This window comes from Cinclus cinclus, chromosome 12 (genome assembly GCF_963662255.1).
Source record: "Cinclus cinclus chromosome 12, bCinCin1.1, whole genome shotgun sequence".
Taxonomy (NCBI): domain Eukaryota; kingdom Metazoa; phylum Chordata; class Aves; order Passeriformes; family Cinclidae; genus Cinclus; species Cinclus cinclus.
In genome coordinates this window covers 16,639,150-16,659,556 of record NC_085057.1, presented here as the reverse complement: position 1 = coordinate 16,659,556, position 20,407 = coordinate 16,639,150, and the positions used below count along the sequence as shown (strand labels likewise).

The 20,407-nt window shown below is 40.6% G+C and overlaps 1 protein-coding gene across 7 annotated transcripts in view; it reads left to right on the top strand.

Moving 5' to 3' along the window:
* DCAF1 (DDB1 and CUL4 associated factor 1) overlaps positions 1-19,861 on the top strand; it is a 47,398-nt gene extending 27,537 nt beyond the window's left edge. For 3 of the 7 annotated variants that reach the window (XM_062500941.1, XM_062500942.1, XM_062500939.1), the window contains exons 17-24: positions 86-170; positions 1,508-1,741; positions 2,261-2,354; positions 2,811-2,915; positions 3,632-3,705; positions 4,621-4,725; positions 15,476-15,731; positions 19,205-19,861. In XM_062500941.1, the coding sequence (XP_062356925.1) occupies positions 86-170; positions 1,508-1,741; positions 2,261-2,354; positions 2,811-2,915; positions 3,632-3,705; positions 4,621-4,725; positions 15,476-15,731; positions 19,205-19,263 (1,012 nt within the window). In that variant the 3' untranslated portion in view covers positions 19,264-19,861. Of the gene's footprint in view, positions 1-85; positions 171-1,507; positions 1,742-2,260; positions 2,355-2,810; positions 2,916-3,631; positions 3,706-4,620; positions 4,726-10,360; positions 10,370-15,475; positions 15,732-18,074; positions 18,498-19,204 lie in introns of all 7 variants that reach the window. The other 4 variants (XR_009933575.1, XR_009933574.1, XM_062500940.1 and 1 more) reach the window with 4 other exon arrangements.
* Positions 19,862-20,407: the final 546 nt, after the last annotated feature.

The following is a 20,407-nucleotide window of genomic DNA, read 5'->3' as shown; positions in this document are numbered from 1 at the left end:
TTGAAACCTGTGCTGGAACTGTTGGGGTTGTTTAGGTCATGCAGAATCTGCAATTCCTTGACTTCTTTACTGATTGTATCTGCAGGCATTCCTTCCCTGATGACCACTATGTGGAGTTCAGCAAACACTCTCAGGACAGGGTCATTGGCACAAAGGGAGACATTGCACATGTAAGTACCAGGAAAGGTCATGGAGAAATATAACTCTCCATAGGATTTGTGTTAATTGATGTGAGTGCTTTGATGCTCTGTGTAACTGATGAACTTCAGAGGAAAGCTTTGAAAGTGTCAAATAACTTCTCCCTGTTCCTGTGGGTATAAACTTTACCATCACAAGCAGTGTGGATGTGTTGCCTCAGGGCAAGTATCCTGGCCAATTTGGGATTCTGCTTTGTTTTATTTGTTTGAGAGAGTTCATGACCTCTGAAGTTGCTTTCTTAGCCTTGCTTTTCACTAATAATAATAAAGTTCTACTGTAAACAGTAGCTCAGTCAACAGCTGTGGGAAATGACCTATTAGAAATGTGCTCCTTTTCCCCCTCCCAAATTTGCAGCTTACTTTTGGGTAATTTAACTTTACCACTGTATCTTCAGAGAGTATTGTTGTAGTGCTTTGCATGAATTCCTGCAAATTGGACAGACAAGGCTTCAGAGAGCTTTTGCTGCTTTGCAGTGCTAATTTGCATTTGTTATAGGCCCCGTCTCTTAAAAGAGAATTTGCATGAAAGTTTTCCTTGAAATATTACTTATTCAAAATATTTATAATTTCACATGTTACTCTGGTTTGTTTAAGTAAACTCTCCACTCCTTCCCAGTTTTTAACTTGGATTTAGCTGGAAGTTTGTGTATTGTATTTATCTGGTAAACAGATTTGTTTTCCAGAAACAGAGAGAATATTTTCCTCTGTAAGTTTGAGCAAGAGCTAGGCTCTGAAGGATGTTACAGATCAGATTTTTCTGAGGAGATGATCATAAACTCTTTGTACTACTTTAAACGTTTTATAGTCCAAGTTTCTTGTGCCAAAGCTCAAACTTGCCTTTCTATGTAAATGCCAGGAATTTAAACTAATTTTCTATAGTTTCTGGCTTTTTTCCCCTCACTCTGTGCTTTGGAGTTTCAGTGTTTGTAAATACCATCTGCTCTGAAAGCAGTTCCATTTCTGAAATAGTTTCTGGCTCAGTGGTACCTTGTGATTGCAGCTTCCCAGTGCACACCTCATAGTGGGGTTATTTTATTTGGAACTCACCCTGATTGTACTGAAATGTGTCAGTGAACCTGCAGTAAGCCAAGCAGTGGCCAAAATTTGTTGTGAGGTTTGGTTCTAGCTGTGAAAAACTATTAAAGGGTTGGTAGGAAGGGTTATTTATGGAATGCTGTCACATGAAACAGAAAAGTGAAATGGGGAATGGGGTGATTCTGTAAGCAGTCTAGGAAGGGAAATGGGGGGATTTTAGGCACAGGTATATTACAAATTGTGACTAATCTTTCTTTTTCTTTTTAATTTAAAAGATCTATGATATTCAGACTGGCAACAAGCTGTTGACTCTGTTTAACCCAGATCTTGCCAACAACTACAAGAAGAACTGTGCCACCTTTAACCCCACTGACGACCTTGTCCTAAATGATGGTGTCCTCTGGGATGTCAGATCAGCACAAGCCATCCACAAGTTTGATAAATTCAACATGACTATCAGTGGTGTTTTCCATCCCAATGGGCTGGAGGTCATAGTCAACACTGAAATTGTATCCTTTGGGCCACTGTGATAACTGGTGCTGGGACCTCAAGAGCTGGTATGGATGAACAAGTGGCTGTTTGCAGAATTGTGTCAATGGTCTTCTGTGCTACATGTTATGTGTGGTAACAGGAGTTTCTCTCTGAATCGAGGAGACTAGGAACTGTTAGGTAGCTAATTTAAATCTAGGTTCTTAATACAGATAGAGAGCAAAGAGATTTTCTTCTCTGATACACTCTGTAGCACCTCAGCTCTCTTCCTATGTCTTAACAAGATCAGTCTTGAAGGTACTGCGGTCACCTCTCATGACGGAATGGTATTTTGAGCAAGAGCTTTCTCATTTTGAACACATGGAATGGAATTGTAGTGCCAATGTCCACCTCTGCTTCCATCAGAGGAATGTCTTGTCTATTTGCAAGACAGAGGCAATGAAGTTCCTTGAACACATTTAGCCAGTTCTTTGCCACTTAATTTGAAAGGAAGTAGAAATTTTCAGTTGTTTGTTGTTCCTTAGCCTGTGTTTTTTCAGTGGGACCTCCGGACTTTCCATTTGTTACACACAGTACCTGCACTGGATCAGTGTCGTGTGGTCTTCAACTATACTGGCACAGTGATGTATGGAGGTAGGACTTCTCCCCTTACATCACTCTCCTGGATCACCTCTTGTGAGATTAGTAGATGCTTTTTCAGTGAAATGGGAAGCTTCCTGAAGTAACTCCAGGCTTTACTGGCATGCGTGAACTGGATTTTTTCCAGGATGTTCATGCTACCATGTATTGCTGACAAAGGCAGATTTCTGTAACATCAGCAATATCACAACTAATTAGTGAGATTAAAAAGCAACCTATTGTATAATGGCGGATCCAGTGATGCTTGAGAAATTAATTTTGTCTTCTGTATTAGGTTTTGATGATCCGTAGTATCAATAAAGGCATCTCTGGAACAGTAGATATTAAACAGGTCTTGCCAAGCTGTTAAATAGAAAGAGAATTCATGTCAGAGTCTCATTTGATCTGAAGTTGATTAATGGTAGTGACTTATGGAAGACAGATTTGTGGAATAATCTTTCCTTTTTTCAGCTATGTTGCAGGCAGATGATGAGGATGACCTTCTAGAGGAGAGAATGAGAAGTCCCTTTGGCTCTTCTTTCAGGACATTTAATGCAACTGATTATAAACCTATAGGTAAGAGTAAGAGTGGAGCCAATAGCTTTGTCTGGAGGTTTGAAGGATTTTTTGAAGTTTTCTTAATAACATTCACTTCTCTCTTTTCATGTATGAGAAAACAAATTGCTATATTCTGTTCTGGAGGAAGCACAGGACTTGGGTTTTAACACTGACATAATTTCAAGTATCATATCCCATTCTGTGTGTGACTGCCTTGCTTGCTCCTGTTCAGCAGTTCTGGCTTTATTTCCTCTCTTCTTTCCAAGTAAGGCATAATCTGAGACAGTAGGTCACTTGGCTGGGATGTCATTGCTCTCATTTCACATGGGGCTCTTGTTTTAGCTCATGGAGCTAAGCTAATTGCTCCCCTAGACATAAACAAATGTGGCTTTTGCTATTGAAGGGAGGCATAGGTCACAACTCAGTCCCTTTGTTGCTGCCTATTCTGAAGGATGATCTCTTGTTTCCTGTGCTTAGGGAAACCAATAAATTTATTATCAAGGGCGGAGGCACCATGCAGAGCAGGTTAAGAGCTTACGTAGCTTTTTTCACAATGGTCTCCCAACGTTTCTATTCTTTATTACAGGTTGAATTATCTACAAACATTCACTTCACTCACTTCAGATGTTTTTTCTTGTCCCATGACTGTATTGTTTGCTATTAGATGCTTCTTTTTCAGTGAGCATTAAGTAACCTGCAGTTAACCACTGAGTTTGTTCTGTGATGTTTTTCAGCTACCATAGATGTAAAGCGGAATATCTTTGACTTGTGCACAGACAGCAAGGACTGCTACCTGGCTGTCATTGAGGTAAAGCAGCTAAAATAAACTCTGCTCTCTGTAGCTGTGGTTTGAATGCACTGTTTGTTGTTTCTTTTTTGGAGTTCCTGCTGTTAAATTTGTGTTCTAAGCAGTCGTGGTGTTTTGATGGTGCTAAGGATGGTGTTCTTTTTTTTTATTCTGTACCCCCTGCAATCTTGTTTTGCTGCCTCTTATTCCGTAAATTTCCAAGCACTTTTGCTTCTCTTCTTCAATCTCTTCCCAGTTATAAATTTACAGGGATTTTCCTTCTTGTGAGCATAAAGAAAAATATTTTTTTTCCTTATTTAAAGCAGTAATTTCCTATTTTTGTGAATTAAAATGTGCATTGTACCAAATAACTGGGAAATGCAATCTTTTTGGGGCTTCCCACTGGGCTTTTCTGTGAATCAGTCTTATTGCTCCTTTTGTCTTCCCAGCAAAATTCAGAAGCTAAGGATTTGAAGCAAAAATTGCTGAGCTAAACTTCTGGTTTGTTAGGGATGCAGTTCTTTGGTCCATAATGTGTTGTCAGAACCCAATTTCTTGAAACCTGATTATGTACATGTATGAGTAATGTAAAATCGTGACAGCTTTATACTCTGTGAACCACTAGTCCCTACAGACCACAAAAGCAAGTCAGGAATTTCTAGCAGGGTGAATGTCATGTTTGACTACTGAAGTTGGAAATGACAATGAGACCAGGAAAATTTTCTTCCATAGGAGTCATTGGAAATGTTACTTCAGGGAACATGGCAGCTCTTGAAACTAAAGAAACTAATTTTTTAGTGCTAATTGTAGTGCTGCTGGTAAATGAAAGGGAAGGATTTTGGAAATGTTGCTGTGATTGAGATCAGATGTAGCATTGAATATGACAGCTGAGCTCAGTTCCTGGGGTTAACCTGTGTGTGGGCATCTCCCCTGCAGAACCAGGGCAGCATGGATGCCATGAACATGGACACAGTGTGCAGGCTATATGAAGTGGGTCGGCAGCGGCTGGCTGAAGATGAGGAGGATGAAGAAGAAGATCAGGTGAGAAGCATAGCATTGATCTGGGTGTTCAAGAGTAGCTGTTAGCCCTCTACATGTATTCATTTATTACCCAGAAACTACAGAGGCCTCATTTGGCCTCACCTAATGTGCAACAGATCACTTTACTGTTGGTGTAATCCAAGACCGTCTGTGCAGAACCTGTGTGAGCAGTAACTTTTTGCACTGTTAACTAACACAATCATTTATAGTTTATTTATTAATTTCTGTAAGTATTCAGTCTTCATCAGGAGCTTTGCTTTTTGTTCTGCTTTTTCTTTTTTTAAGTATTTCAACACCCAATATAGACAGTAGTGCTTAAGGCTTTCCTCTTTTCAATTCCAATTCTCATATTTGGACATAATTCATCACCAGTTTCTGAAGGAGGCACAGCTTGTGACTAATTCAGTGAAACTGCACAGTATTTCTACACAGCAAAAGGTTTAAAGAACTTTGAAGAGGGGTGTAGGTTTGCACTGGGATATGTTCCTTCTCTGATTGATCAGCTGTTTGATCTATGGCAACTTGACAGAAGAGCTCAGAACTGCACTAAGTGCCCCTCTCAGGGTGCACCTGGTAGAATACACAGTAGCACAGAATACTTACTACAGTAAAGTGAGAATTAAAATTCCACAGAATCAGTTTTTAACTTTGTGGGTGTCAAATGTTTTGGGGGTCTTTTTGGACAGGCACAAACATTATGCTTCAGTTCCCTAAGGATTTAAAAAGCATTATTCTTTGCTCTTTGGTATCTGCATTCTAGTAAATCATACATTTGTATCTCCTGTGATAAAAGCTGACTTCACCTTTTTCCAAAGAATACCAGAAAGTAATACTTTCTTGGTGGGTTTGTTTCCCAGACTATGTGGAAAGCTGGAGTTGTGCTTCCCTTTCTAGCTCAGAATCTTCCTGTTACTAGGTTAAAACTTGTACTTTCTAGTTCAGAAGACTGGAGAGCAGGACTCAGGAAAGAGTAACTTTCTTTGCAGTGAGTTGTTGCTGTTACTAGGTTTTCCCTGTAATTCTGAAGATGATGCGGTAGTTCTGATTTGGGTGTGAATTGTGCTTTCCTGGCCACTGAGAGTGCTACAAGGTTGCAGTTGAAGTCTTGGCATTCCTTTGCAATCATTGGTCACTGCTTCTATCCCTAGATTGGATAGATTAGAAGAGTAGGATTTCCTTGGAAGCAATAAAGAGGGAGATGAGGTTGTTGCTTCCTCCTTTCTTTCTACATCCCAGCCATCCCGTGCTTGCTGTGGGCAATATTTACTATTTCTACATCCACTTCCACTGGTTTTGTTCACTATTGTTTCACTATATTTTAGTATTCATATTTTCTTTATAAAATCTCCAAAAACAATTTGTAGCAGAAATGGGTTTTGCATTGTATAATGATTAACTAGCAGCTGGCAGGGCACTGCTTTGCAAAATCACTGGTAAGTGTTGACTTAAGGGAGATCTGTGTTTGTGCAAGGCAGTCAGTGGTTCTAGGCTGTAACACCAGGTACCCAGCAGAGATAAGGGATCTGCCACCCATCAGATGTGACTGGGGACACTTTCTGTCTTACAAATAGAGGTGGCCCCAGGCAGAGTCTAAGTGTGCTAAAAGCTTTTCTGTGAAGCTGATGAAGTGTTCAAACAAAGCTGCTCCTGGATGGATTTGCAAGCTAAGAGTGATTAGTTGGTATTGCATAACTGCTGCTTTTTATGATCTCCATTTCTGGGGTGTGTACATGTTTCCGAGGCAGTAACTTTCAGGGATGTTACAACCAAACTTCTTTAGTAAGAGAGATTTGGTTTTAACACAAACAACATTCATGAACCCAAATTCAATTCAATGTATGTATGTCTGGCCAAACATAAAGTAACCTGTTGCTCTTTGTCCCACAGCTGTTCTGTGCTTTTTCTTTAGGTTTGTTTTTGTCTTAGATTTAAAAATACAGCTTTTTGTCTTTGTGGAGACATCCGACATTGAGCTAGAATGAACAGAGGTTTTCCTGAATAAAGACAGAATCTCTTTGGTACACTTGTCTGTTGAGAGGTTCCCTGATGGAATGATTTTTGTTTGTGTGCATATCCTCACACATATGAAGGTGTTCAGTATTTGCCTAGTTTGTTTCTGTGATTTAGCTTTTAAAAAATTTGGTATAACATTTCAAACTTGTTGGAACTTCTCACAGATACTCTAAAACCTCTTCTGGCTTAAAGAGGATGCTTTCTGATCTTTCATGAAAGTGTTGGTGGGGGGAAATGCATATGAATCAACATGAATCTGGTGTCTTTTTGGGTCAAGGCTTATGTGGTAGAAACTAATTTGTTTGATCCCTACCTCAAACTAATTTGTTTGATCCCTACCTCTTCACACCTTGACTTGATATATATTTGGATTTTTATGTCTGACCTACATGGGTCCATGGGTACATTTTTTGCCTGTAGAGAAAGTAATGAGTACTCAAATAGAAGGGTGGCTGATAGGCAAGCCTTGCTCAGAAGTCATGTGATGCACAATGAAATTGCTTTAAAATTTTTGCTAAGAGATAAGACCTATGCAGAAATAAATCTGCCTGACCTTTTTTAACCTTACATTTTGATGCCTCACTGTTAATTCTGACAAATGTCAGCTGATGGCTCCGTGACAGCTTTTTCAAAAAGCAAAGACTGAAAGTCTGTAAAGTGACTGTAGCAGGGATGTTTGGCCTACAGATATCTTTCAGTTCTTTGTGTAATTTAAGAAACAAAACAGCTATGTTATTCTTCCTATCTCAAACCAACCTTCTAAGATTCAACTGATCTGCTACATAAATTACCCTCAAATTAAATGATGGGTCTGACACAGTGGCTTGAGCATGGGACTGCTGCAGTGAATGTTTGTGGGTTTGTTTGAAATGCTCAGGGACAGCACCAGTGGGGCCTGGTTCTTCCCTGCTGCTGCACCAGCCTTTCCAGTGAGGTCCCTGGGAGGCTGCCTTTCCCTGGCTATGGTCAATAATCCAGAGTTGTCAAGCCTTGTTAAACAGAACAGATGCTAATGAATGTTGATGCTTTGTGGTCTGCACTTACCGTGCACTGAGGGAATGTGAAGGTGTAACATGCTTAACAAGACTGTTTGCAAGCTCTTTGGTTGGGTATTTTACTCCAAAATTACCAGTGTTCCTGCCTTGAACTTCCATGAGTTTTGTGAATTATTTCACTACTGGGTGAGTATCCAAGTGTGTCCATCAATAACCAGCAGTCTTACTCACAAATATTTGCAAAACTGTGTTCAGTATACTGGGAAATAGGTAAGGGTTTCCTATTTTTCAGTCTGTCTGCAAGATCTTCCTCTTTTTCCTCCTCTATTTGCCACTGTTCTGATATAACTCTTTCAGTTAGATTTAGTGAAAATGGGTTGGGTGTCTCAGCTACTGGTACAGATCTTGGATCATCTTTTGGTTGTTAGCTTGCTTTATTCTTACTTATTTCTCTTTCTTGGCTGATTAGAGGTTTTCCCTTTTTCACTTGTTAAGCTACTGTCTTCTGTAGTGAGGCAGATGAGAAATTTCAGAGGAAATGGCACATGGCAGCTGCCATGGGCTAGAAAAGGAGACTTCAGAAATATTATGTGCTCAGAAAAGCTGAAACCAAGGGAACACGGAGCAGACTAAAAACTGTGAAACTGAAGTCTGGATGAAGTAATCTTCTGAGTGGGTTTTAGGATTTTCAGTCTGTGTATTTTTACTTCCCTGTTTTAGCTTTTCTTTCCGTATTAGTTGTTTAAGGCCTGTTTTTCTCTCAGTGGTACATGTGGGTGATATTTAATCTGTAAGGCTCAAGTAGTGTCCTCAGTTATTGTCATGTTCAGAGAGATTTATGGCTTCAGTAGCACATTCCTTCACCTAGCTGTCCCTGTCCTATAAAGTGTGTTCTACTTCTTTTGCCAGACCTGAAGAACTGTTAATTATCCTGCAGTGCTTCTGGGCTGTCGAAATGGTTGATGGTAGGTGTGTAATTTGTCTTTTTGCATTGGTTTAGAAAATTCTAGGTGATGGGTAATAAGCTTTGTTGATAAGGCAATGAAGACTTAAAAGACAATCACTGTTCTACTATATGGTTTAGTCAGGGTGAAGAATGTTTTCCTCAGCTTTCTACGTGCTCTTTGTGATCCCAGTTTCTACTTTTATTTTGGGATTTTCCCCCATCTGCCTGCAACAGTAATTCCAACAGCAATTCCACTCTACTTTATTGCTGTTGTTTAATGTTGTTGGTTTGATTTTTTCATGTGAATACTTACTTGCTGGGGAAAGACACCACAAACCTTAATCCATATTGGCACAAGTATTTGGGAATCATCAGACCGTGGTGGTGTTTTGCTATTATAAGCTGACTCAGAATGGTTTTTGTCATCAGGGACCCCAAAGTAAGGGTTTATTTTAGGAGCTGATCATGTAATATTTGAAGGTATGGTTTGATTGCAAGTCTTACTCAGGGATAAAATGGTTTACAGAATAATAGCTGTAAATGCCTCAAATGATAGTGTCTATTGCACACCTCCATAGAAATCTGGGAGCTTAGTGGCAGCTGGGAAGGCTGAGTAAAGAGTGGTTTCTATCAAAGACCTTCTTATATAACAGACACATCTTTTGAACAGGCCTCCTCAAAAACAGATATTTAAAAGAACAGTGCCTGTACTTTTTATTCCATTTTTTGATAGTAGCCAATAACTGTGACTGCTTTAGCCTATTCTACTGTTTAAGGAATCTATTTTCAGTAGCTCTCAGGCAGTGCAGAGGAAATTCTTGGAAAGAGATAAGTATTTGGAGTTTCCAGAAGGGCAGACTTAGTATAATGGAGTAAAAAAGCTTCAGCAGAGATAAAAACATATTCTGCCTGTTCAGTGACGTATATCAAAGATGTCCTTCCTCTTGCCTAACATGTTTCTAGAATTCCCACAGTAGTTGGGATCCAAGTAAATAAAAGCTGCCTCAGCTGTGATGAGAGGTGCCAGTCAGAGGCTTGAGAAAATAAAAGAACAAATTCTTGTCCATAGAGAGGGAGTTCATTTACCTGCCAAATTCTTAAATTCCTTTATGCAGTTTTGTTCTTTTTCATGGAATTAAAGGAATGAATTTATTTTTGTAAGTGAGAATGTGAGATCAGTGAGAGAAAGGAAAAGAAGTGTATTGAGAAATTGTGCCTAGTTCTGTACTCCTTACATTACATTTGAGCCCTGGAGCACAGAGAATATAATAACAGTCACCTTAGACCCCCTTTATCCCAAGCATTTAGGAAGGTACCATCTGTGAAATGGTGGCTTGCACATGCCTCAGAGGACAGTGACTAGAGCCAGGTTGATTATCATCAGCTGCAGACAATTAGATTGAAATGGAAACATTTCATAGTCAAAACCTGAGCTTGCTCAAAAGAGCCCCATCTGAACCTCCTGATCCATTTGAGGCCCATTCCCTTAAAGCTTTTGTTTGTCTGTATCATGGATGGTTTGTCATTCATCACACGTCGTTTCTAGACAAGCTAAATTTACTTTCACAGACTAAGAAATTAACTGGTTTTTATTTCTTCACTCCATGTTTTGCCTCTGTGACATTCTGTATGCTGTGTGCTGTTTCCTGTTTTAAATCTGCACATACCTACACCTGCATAGAAGCCTATGGTAAGATTCCTTGCTTGTTACATATGGTAACTTCTGCACCTTCCCAGGCTTCTACATTTTTAGCTCTGTCTAAATAGCTATGAAGAAGTAGAAATCCTAACCCTGAAGTAGCCAAGAAGGTAAAAGTAGGTGCAGCCCTGTAGTGTGAAAGAGATGAATACTTGGAATTAATTTACTGGTACATAACAGGAATTACAGGTTTGCTAGCTGAGGGGAAGGATGGACACTAGGTGATCTAGGATATGAAAATCCTTATATGCTTGACCAGGGAGTTGGTTGGCTGTATTTAATTTTTTTCTACTACCCATTATCCAGGAATGTTAAGAAGTGGTTGGGGGAGGAGGAGTTGGATAGAAACTCTTAAGTGACTGAAAACCAGACATATCACTCTTGAGAATTGCACTGCAAAGGCCCAGAAAGTACCAACATGGTACTCACCAAAGAGTACAATTGTTAGAAGATATGAGAAGGGTAGTGTGAGTGGAGAAAGATAAATTACTAGAACAAGGAGAGACTTACTCCTCTGGGTGAAACATTCTTCAGTACACTTGTATTTGAACAATGATCATATGTCCCTTTTTATGGAAGCAAAACCCCTTCCCAGCCTTGGCAATAGGGAGTAATTAAAATAATGCTGATAATCTAGAAGGGATCAGATTACTGAAGTTACAAATTTTCTCTAGGAGAAACCTGGGGAAGGAGGGTAAAGTAAACCAATAGGCTGTTTCTTGCAAAAACAAAAAAAATTACCGAACTAATGAAACTAAGGTAAACATTAATTTCTTTAAAAAGAAAACAAACCTAGATTGAGAGTGTAAACAACTTCTAGAAGCAGATGTTACCAGCACATAATTTGACTTGGCTGAAGGTAGCCAGAGTTAATTAAATATGAGCTGAAACATTTGAAGTAGTGGGAAAAGCTTTACTAACATTGGTTAGTTGTTCTGCAGATAGCAAAACAATAGATGAAAGTAAGAATAGTTAGAGTCATACCATGTAGCATGATTCAGACTGAGAGGTGCAAGAGGGATTGTGTTTTCCAAGGCAGGAAGTGTTTCTGGAAAGCAGGTGGAGGTGAGAGGTTCTGCTTTGGAGGTGCTGATGGGAGGTGCGCAGGGGTTGGGGAAGGACTTCATGGAAGCAGTCCCAGGAAGCTGGGCAGAGCTATTGATGTGCTGCTTGGTTTTTGCACTGAGAGTCAGCTCCTAGTAGAGGAAGAAAAAGTCAATGAGGTACAAGACAAACAAATGAGGCTTTTTTTAACAGCTGAAACCATGTCAAAGAAGCAAAATATCGGTGACCTGTAGATCTCAAAATTTCCAACCCAAATATCAACAATTGCAAAAGACCTGTGGGGTCTTCTTTTGGCAACTAAAGGCCGTCCTGATTTAAATTTGAGAGACTGTGTAATCTGCAGTGGAAAAGTCTTGAATTCTGGTCATGTGGTCTTAAAAAACTTTTGGATTCAAGAAATGTAAGAAAGCTCTATAAAAGTGTCTTGGGAGTACTTGAAAGCAGGCTGGTGTATTTTTATATACTGTAGATATGCAGTGCTGTAAGTCATACTTCCTGGAAGCACTTTGTACATACACTAACGTTGAAATACATTACAGAAATATGTTAAAATCAAAAAGTTAAAGTTCTGCTTAGTTAACATGTAGTTTGCATCAATTTGAGTAAGTGGAATACTGGAGTTTCCTGAGCCTTTGAGTAATTTTTGAGAGATGAGCATCAGTAAGTATATCAAGTATCAATAAGCTTTGCTACCCAAAAAAGACAAATTTGTGAATTTTGTATGTGCAAGGTGATTGGTAAAGGGGAATGGTAAGAAAGTCAATGATGATGATGAAAGCTTATGAAGTGCGTGCCAAAAAGCATCAAAGAACAATATGGCAGAAAACATGTAATGCTTGAGCAAGTGCAAAGAGTACTAAGGGCTGAAAGGGCTGTAAAAACTGGCAATGTGAAGAATTAGGTCAAGTAGGTTTTTATTTTTTTGTTCCAGTGCAGCTACCCCAGTATCTGCCATTCATTAGGGGATGTTGTTTAGTTTTTTCCTTTGGGGGTTATAAGTGGTAAATTAATTGAACCAAATCTACTCTGCTTTCTGGAAGCAAAATGGTAGCAGAGTTCAGTTATCAGTAATTTGCTTTGGGATGATCTCAAGATAGAAAAGTTGATTACACAGCAAGCAACTGATTCTATTACATCTCTGTAAATTTTTCCTACACAAACCTGGATATGGTTTGGAATAGCTTAGTCTTTCTCTGTGACATGGCACAAGTTTTTTTTTTTTCTCTGCTCTTACTCAGAGTGCTTGTTTGAGTCCCTGGGGAAGGTGTGCCATTCTCTCTCTGTTAGGGATCCCTTACACGAGACAATTGTGGTGTCTTGTGAGGGCTCATCCTCATGAACAGCCTGGATGTCACTTACATGTGGTGGTGTTAAGCTGCACCTGGCACTCCCTCACTCCCTTCTCAGCTGTGTGTCCCAGGGGTTGGGTTTGGGAGAAGAAGCTCTGGGTGCTTTGTTTGGAGAGCTGTCCCCAGGCTCTGCGTGGAGCCATCTGCTGCAGCCAGGAGTGCTCCACTGCAAAGCTTGTGCTTGGCTTGGCTCAGAAGCTGAGGCAGAATTTATTTGCCTATAGCTTAGCAGAAGCTTCACAGTTCCAAGTGGTGTCTGGGTTCTTTAAAACATGACAAGGTACAGGTTTCCTCCTCCTGAAGAGTCTCCTCTTGAGCCCTGTGGTGTGTCACCCCTCCAGCTCTGTAAGAATGTCACTGTGTGTCACACTCACATGCACATGACTTCTCATACCATGAGTTTAACACTGTTTTCTGTTTTACCAAGGACAGGTATAATTTTTGTCTTATTTTACTGCTTATCTTAATGTGACCAATCACCAACTTCAGATTAAGTAATTTAAATGTAAAAGTGGAAACATTTTATTTTTTCTGTTTGTATTTTCACAAATTATTTTTTTCTTCACTGGTTGATGTGACCCTTCAAAGTTAATTTGCAGCTAAATATACAAAATAATGTGTAATTTTGCTCTTACCCTTGTCAGCCAGAAGGGATTGTTAGCTCTATACAACTGTATTTCATTTTATCCTATATTTGAAGGGTGATATTGGTATAAATGCCTTGCCTTAAGCTTGAATTAGAATGTTGATGAAACAGCAATTCAGTTGCCAAGAAATATATTATATATGAAACATAATCAAATTTAGTAGTTTTGACAGTTTGAATCCTTGTGGACTAGATATTTAGGAAAAAAATACTTTCAGAAATTCCACAAGTGTAGAAACACAGAGGAGACCTAACTAATTTCAGAATTTGTCAGGTTTTACCGACATGGACTCTAAATGGATCTTGTACACAACATACTTTCCCCCCAGTATCTATAGGTGTGTCTCTGCCTCCAGATACTGAGAAACTTTGTTTAATAGTTCCAAGATTTTTGGGTAAATTGATACCTCTTTTTAGCTTCCAAGTTGTTTAGACACTTAAAAAGGAAAATAAACTCTCCTGCCTTTTCAGTTTTTATCCAGCTTTTCAATTCTGAATAGAGTAACACAATTTAAGACATTGGTCTCTCTGCAGATACTGCATAGAACAAAAATAAATAGAAATTATTAAGACAAAGCTTTTATACTATATACAGTAAGTTTTATGGAAAATTATACCTAGCATGGCACTGCAGTTTAAAACTGAACTGCAAGTAAGATGTTTCCTCTCCCAGTGTGTACACAATTATGTCTGTTTATTTGAGGACTCATTGACTCAAAGTTGTAATTTCTTAAAATAAGCACTGGCTTTAAAACATATTGGTTTTAATTTTATATTTTGTATATTATATAAACTCTTTCATAAAGGAAATGGTATGTAGCCAAACCATTGCTTTTATACTGTAATCTGCATTTAAGTACATGGCACTTCTGGTCAGCAGTGAAGATTTAGCTGCCTTTTGCAAGTGAAGAAACAATACAATTTACTCAGGCTTTTTGGTTTTCCTTATTTCTTTTGCCTGTGACAGATGTTGGATTTATGTGGGTGTGGTGGCTTTTTATAGCACTGACTGAAGAAAAAAAAAAAGTGGGTTGTGGAGATGACAGTAAAGGACTTTCCTCTGTCCCTTTGGAATTGAAAATGCAGCAGTCTAAACAGTGAGAATGTGGTGACCTTGAGGGCCAAAGGAACCCTTGAAGTGGGTTGTTAGATATCCATCTTAATTGCTTCCTAACTGCAAAATGTGTCTCCTCCTGAAACAAAGGGACAATTAGGACTGAATGAGTTGAGAACATTCTGTTAGAGAAACAGGCTGTGGCTGAGATGTGCAGGTAGATTGAAGCATTCCTTTTAGTCCTGGCATGTTCTGGAGCTGGGCTTGTGTTGGCAGTTTGTCTGGAAGAAGGATAGAACTGTTACAGCTCCTTCCCACTCAGTCTCATCCACTACACACAGATTTCTGGATTTTGTCTGTACAATGAGGAATTTCACTGCTTTACTGTATGCAGGTTCTTATGGTTTGATAAAGATCTTGATTAATACACAGGTGAATACCAAAGATGGTGTTTCTGAGCTGCCTTGAACAATTCTGTCATCTGAAGATGAGTGATTCAGGGATTGGCCTAGGCTAAAAGTATATTTTCCTACATTTTATGCCTCATCTAAATGGCAATGACAGAGACTGATGCTGCATGTGGTTTGATGTCAAGTGGAGATGTTGGTCCTGCTGAAACTAAAGCAGTTTGCACAAGACTAGCAACACAGCCATGGATTAACAGGTCTTACTGCATGTCCTCCTCAAGGATGCATTGTAGTGACACATGTTGGTGGCCAGTCCTGGAGAGGAACATTGAGCCAGTGGTACCAGTTTGCACCAGCCTTTTGCAGTTAAGATTTTGCAGGCCTGCAGGTGATCTGGCATATGTGATATTCTGAAGCTCTGGAGAGAGTGCTTGGATGGGTGATGGGAGAGTGTTTATAATATCTGACGGCTGGATATGGGGAGAAGTGAAAACTATGGGTTTTCTTTAGTTACTGTTGTTCCATTTTACATTTAGCTTTTATGTCTGCAATTGACTACTTTTGCTGTCTTTATAGGAGGAAGAGGAGCAAGAGGAAGAAGATGATGATGAAGATGATGATGACACAGATGACCTGGATGAACTAGATACGGACCAGCTGCTGGAGGCTGAGCTGGAGGAGGATGAGAACAACGAGAATGCTGGTGAGGATGGAGAAAATGACTTTTCTCCCTCCGATGACGAGGAGATTGCCAACCTCCTGGAAGAGGGAGATGAGGGCGAAGATGAAGATTCTGATGCTGATGAGGAAGTTGAACTGATACTTGGAGATAGTAAGTGTGTGGCCCACCTTGGTGACCTTGTCCCATGCTTAAGGTCTTGACAAAGAGGCAACATCTAAATTTCCCCTGAAATTACTTAACTGACATTTCCCTGGCCATCATCATGGTTGTTCACCTGGGACTTCTCTTAGCATCTCCTGGTAAAAACAGCTCTTGTGTGAGATAAGAGCTTTGCGTTCTGGAAAAGGAGGCATCTCCTTTCTTCAAGTGCTCCCAGGTGTGGGTGTGCGTGTGTGTGAAAATTCCATTTGAAGAAGCTTTGTCTGATTGTTTGTCTGTCCTCCTCTTCAAGGGGACACAGGTCTAACTCTTATCTCACCTGTCATCTCTGCCTCATGTGAGCCTGTAAGGACAGAGAAGCAATTCTGATTCTTGGTGCTGTTCTTTCTCTTTTGTAATTGCTTAAAATGCAAAGCCAACATGACATTTCTGACTTCACTTCCTTTATTAGACTATCCTGAAGCTAACATAACTTTTGGGATTCAATTTAAATTGTTCTCTTCCTCTTTTTTTATTCCACAAATACAGCATTTGGAAAATACAAAGTGTGTGTGTGTGTGTATGTGTGTATAGAAAGGTCTGAACTTTTTATGTAGCAATAACCCTTGGAAAATGCTTCACAAGAAAGAAGGTGAGTAGGGTAGTATCAGGCTTGGGATTTGTGATACCAAATTCTGTTCCCTTTTTTGCAGCACAGTTTTTGAGTATGTGCAGCCAAACCACTTAGTTATTTTTAATTTTCAAGCTCTAAAAACGGACATAATATAGTTACCTTACTTAAAAAGGTTGGTGAGGATGAGTAATTATAATGTGCAAGGTGTTTGAAGTCCTGCAGCGACAGATTGATTCCCATCTCGGCTCTCACATCAGTCTTCCCTGCCAGTGAGCTGGAGGATGAAGCATGCCAGCCCCCTCCTTGGCAGTGATGTGGCTGGCAGACTCATACATGTCTCCTGTGACAATGTAGCTCAATCATTTTTAAGGCCGTGGCCACGGGAGGTTGCCAGAGTTATTCTGTGGGGTCACTCTGCTGTTCTCTAGAAGGAAATAGGTTTATACTGTAGGGCCATATAGGATATTTGCACAGCTCAGTCATTAATAGCATCTTGCAGTGTAACATTTTGGGGTTACAGGGAGCTACTGTGTCCTAATAGTGGACAGGATCTTCGTGACAGGACTCCACTTGTTTTTCCTCAGGGAATGCAGGGCCAGAAGCTCTTCAGAGAGCACCTGGGATGCTGTACCTTGAATTTCCCAAGAGGCAGAATGACAAGGATGTTGAGGCCATTTCAATAACTCTTCCTGGAACCAACCAGGGGCTACTTGGCAGAAATTTCAGGCTTGCTTTGCAGAGCACTGTGCTATGAAGTGGCCACATCTGTACATCATTTATGGATAGAGCTACTTGAGCAGAACTTTGATCTGTATGGCTGTGGAGCTGCAGCCAGCCCATCTTGTGGCTGTTAGGTTGCTTAGCAGCAGTTTTGGGAACTTAGAGCAGGAAGTGCAGCTCTGCCAGGTTGATGCATGCATGGTCCTTGATGGCTTTAATGAGTGGGGTTTTGTGGCAGCTTCCTTTCTGTTTTCCACCCAGCAAAGAGCAATTAAAATTTTCCTCTGCTTATGCTTGTTCCAGAATTAAAAGTTGTAGTGGCACTACCAGTGTAGCAAGTACTGGCATGGGCTGCATTTGGAGAGTTTCCTGCTGCAGACTCTTGCTGTATTGTGGGTGAACATCCATAACATACAGTGAGTGTTTCCAAAGCAACATAATTCAGAGAACAACTGATAAAGGGGGAATGAGTGGCATTGCTCCCTTATGGTTTTGAAGAGGTTCTAATTCCTTTTAAAAAATAATCAATGGAGAGCCTTTTAAGTATGAATTTGTCTTCCTCCCCCTTTGTTACCACTTTGGGGACATTAGACCTGTTTGTCAAAGCAGTTCATGCATTGTGCAGGTCTTTCAAGAGCTTATTCCTGGGCCAGGTAGGTGTAATTTTTGAAATGCACATGTGACATAGGATGGAAGAAATGTATAGAATTCTCACCAGCAGCATGGCTGACTCTTGATTCTGATTCCTCTTTTCTTCCATAATCCATAATGGCAACTTCGAGGCAGGTCTGTGCAAACTAACAATGCCAGGCAGTTAACTGCAGTCAGGTTTACTTGCAGACACAGAACTCAGAACTGGAAGGTTGTGTGGTGAACTGGGGTTAAAAAAAATAAAACAACAAAAACCCCCCCAAAACTCCAACTTTCCCAGCTTCTCTTCTCCAGAGTTTCTGGATTTTTATCTGGCTTGTGCTTCTTTCCCTCTTACTGTGTAACTGCAGCTATTGCAGCACTGGCTGGTGTTTTCTAACTCCCCATCATGGCTGTGGCTGTTCTGGGAGCACTGACGACCCCTCAGCTTAGGCTCAGTCTGATGGATGGTGAGATGGAGCATCCCTTGCTGATCACAGTGGAAAGGCAGCTGGCTAATCTTCAGGGAGGAGGGTTGGGGGAAAAGGTTTGTACCCTCTCTGCTTGCTGTGATTTTTTTTTTTCCCCCCTAAGGATAGCCTCTGAGAAGGGGTGAACCTTCCAGAAGGTCTTCCTTACCTTAACAGGCATTTTAGAGATCCACCATTACTGAGATGGCTAAGTGGAAATCTTGGTGTATTTTCTTTTCTTTTCTTTAAAAATATTTTTAACACCCAGTTATCTGCTGCATCCAATGAATTCGCATAAGAAAAAGAGCCAACATCACCTCTAAGGTAAGGCAGGAGCCCTCTTGCTGCCAGAGCTGCTACCACTTCCCTCTTGCACAACTGAGGGATGAGACATATTATGTTTTAAGATAAAAAGCAAGTGTGTGTATGTGTGTGGCTGCTTCTGGTAAATCCCTTCATGTCTTCATTCTGTACCATGATGAAGAAAACCAGGAAGGTCACCTTTAGGAAGTGAACTGTATTTAAATTCATTACAGAAGCCTTTGAGTTACTTGAGGAACGTTCTAGTTGGAAGTTTGTGGATTGCTTCCACCTCACTGGGGTCCAGTTCACTGCATAAGGAATTACCTTGTGCACATCATACAGGGGCCAGGCTGGTGGAGCTGTCCAGCTGTGAGGAATGACTGACACATCTGTCCAGCCCCTGGTTGAAGAGCTGTTGCTCTTTGTTGGGCACAAGAAGTTGTGCAAGCAGCTCTCTGCTGGTATCCTCCCCACCTTGTCAGGGGGAAAAGTCTGCCAGCTCATAGGAACTGCACCTGCTAAAGCAGCTCCCCTTGAGCCTGTGTTGTAAGCAGGGAAGGAAAGCTCTGGTGCAGATTTCCTGGCTGCTTTTGCGTGGTTTGGTGCACGGATGGTGCTGGCTCTGTCTGTGCAGGGGAGCTGCAGCCTCAGGCAGGGGTGACCATCTCCAGTGCCTGGGTGAGTGCCTGTGTCACAAACCAAACATAACCCACGTGTCTCCTTTGCAGCTGACAGCTCTGATAACTCGGACCTGGAGGATGACATCATCCTGTCCCTGAATGAGTGAGGAGTGGCTGAAGGGCGGGGTGTGGCAGGAGGAGACGCTCCCTTCGCAACAGAAGACCAGAGACCAAATTGGAAACTGACTCTGAACACCTCAGCCCTACTTTTCCTGAGAAAACCTGAGGATCTCCTGCCGATCCGCTGTGTTGGTTTGAGTCAGTTTGAGGCTCGGGGCTAAGTCTCAATAAAGAGACCTGGGGTTAGGCCTCATTTCTCTCTGCCTTTTTTTTTTTTTTTTTTTTTTTTTGTTTTCATTTTAGGCTGAGATGACTCTTCAAGGAAACTTCTGAAGATATTTCACAATATATTTTCTTTGTATAAAGTTCTTTCCTAAAGAACAGAAATAGTTTTATAAAAAACAAAAAAAAGGCAAGTGTTCTAGTAAAGAGGGGAGACCTTTGTATTCCTGTAGTACCTTGTTACCATGGGGTAGGTTTGGGGAGAAAAATTGTTTAAAATTAAAAGAAATTAAAATTTATGCACCTACGAAGTGAAATAAGAGGATCATGGTTTCTAATATTGTTGAGGAGTGAGAATATTTTTATTTTAAATATGATTTTATTTTTAAAAAAAGAACTACAGGTGTTACACCTGCTAATGCACCACTGTGTTCCAGATGCTTTTGTCCTCCAGGGAAGAGCCCCTGGGGTGTTTGCTAATGTCGATTTGTGCTGTGGTACCAGCTAGTGGGAGGCTGAAATCCTGGCTGGGCCTAGTCAGAGCCTGGTATTCCTGAAGACATGGGAAACAGGGATTGGAGTTTGAGCCCTTTTTCTCCCCTCTGCCCTTTGTGGTTCAATTTTTTAATCTTTCTTTCCTCCTTTTTTCTTTCATTCTTTTTCGTCTTGCCCTCTGTGTGGAAACTGCAAATTGAAGGCCTTTTTCTTTAATGTAAAGTGTATTTATTAAAAAATGAAATACAAATCCTGTCTGTGTGTATGGCTATGAATTGTAGCCATGCAAAAGCAGTGCTCCATGTGCCTTGCAGGGCTTGGCTGAGAGCAGCCAGGTGTAGCTGGAACCTGGCTGCAGTAAGGAAGGGAAAGGAAACACAAAGGAAACAAAAAAAGGGAGGTGGGAGCACTGCATGGCTGTGGCACAGCAGCTGTGGGTTCCAGTCTGATCCCTTGGGTTGTCTGACAGTGTGG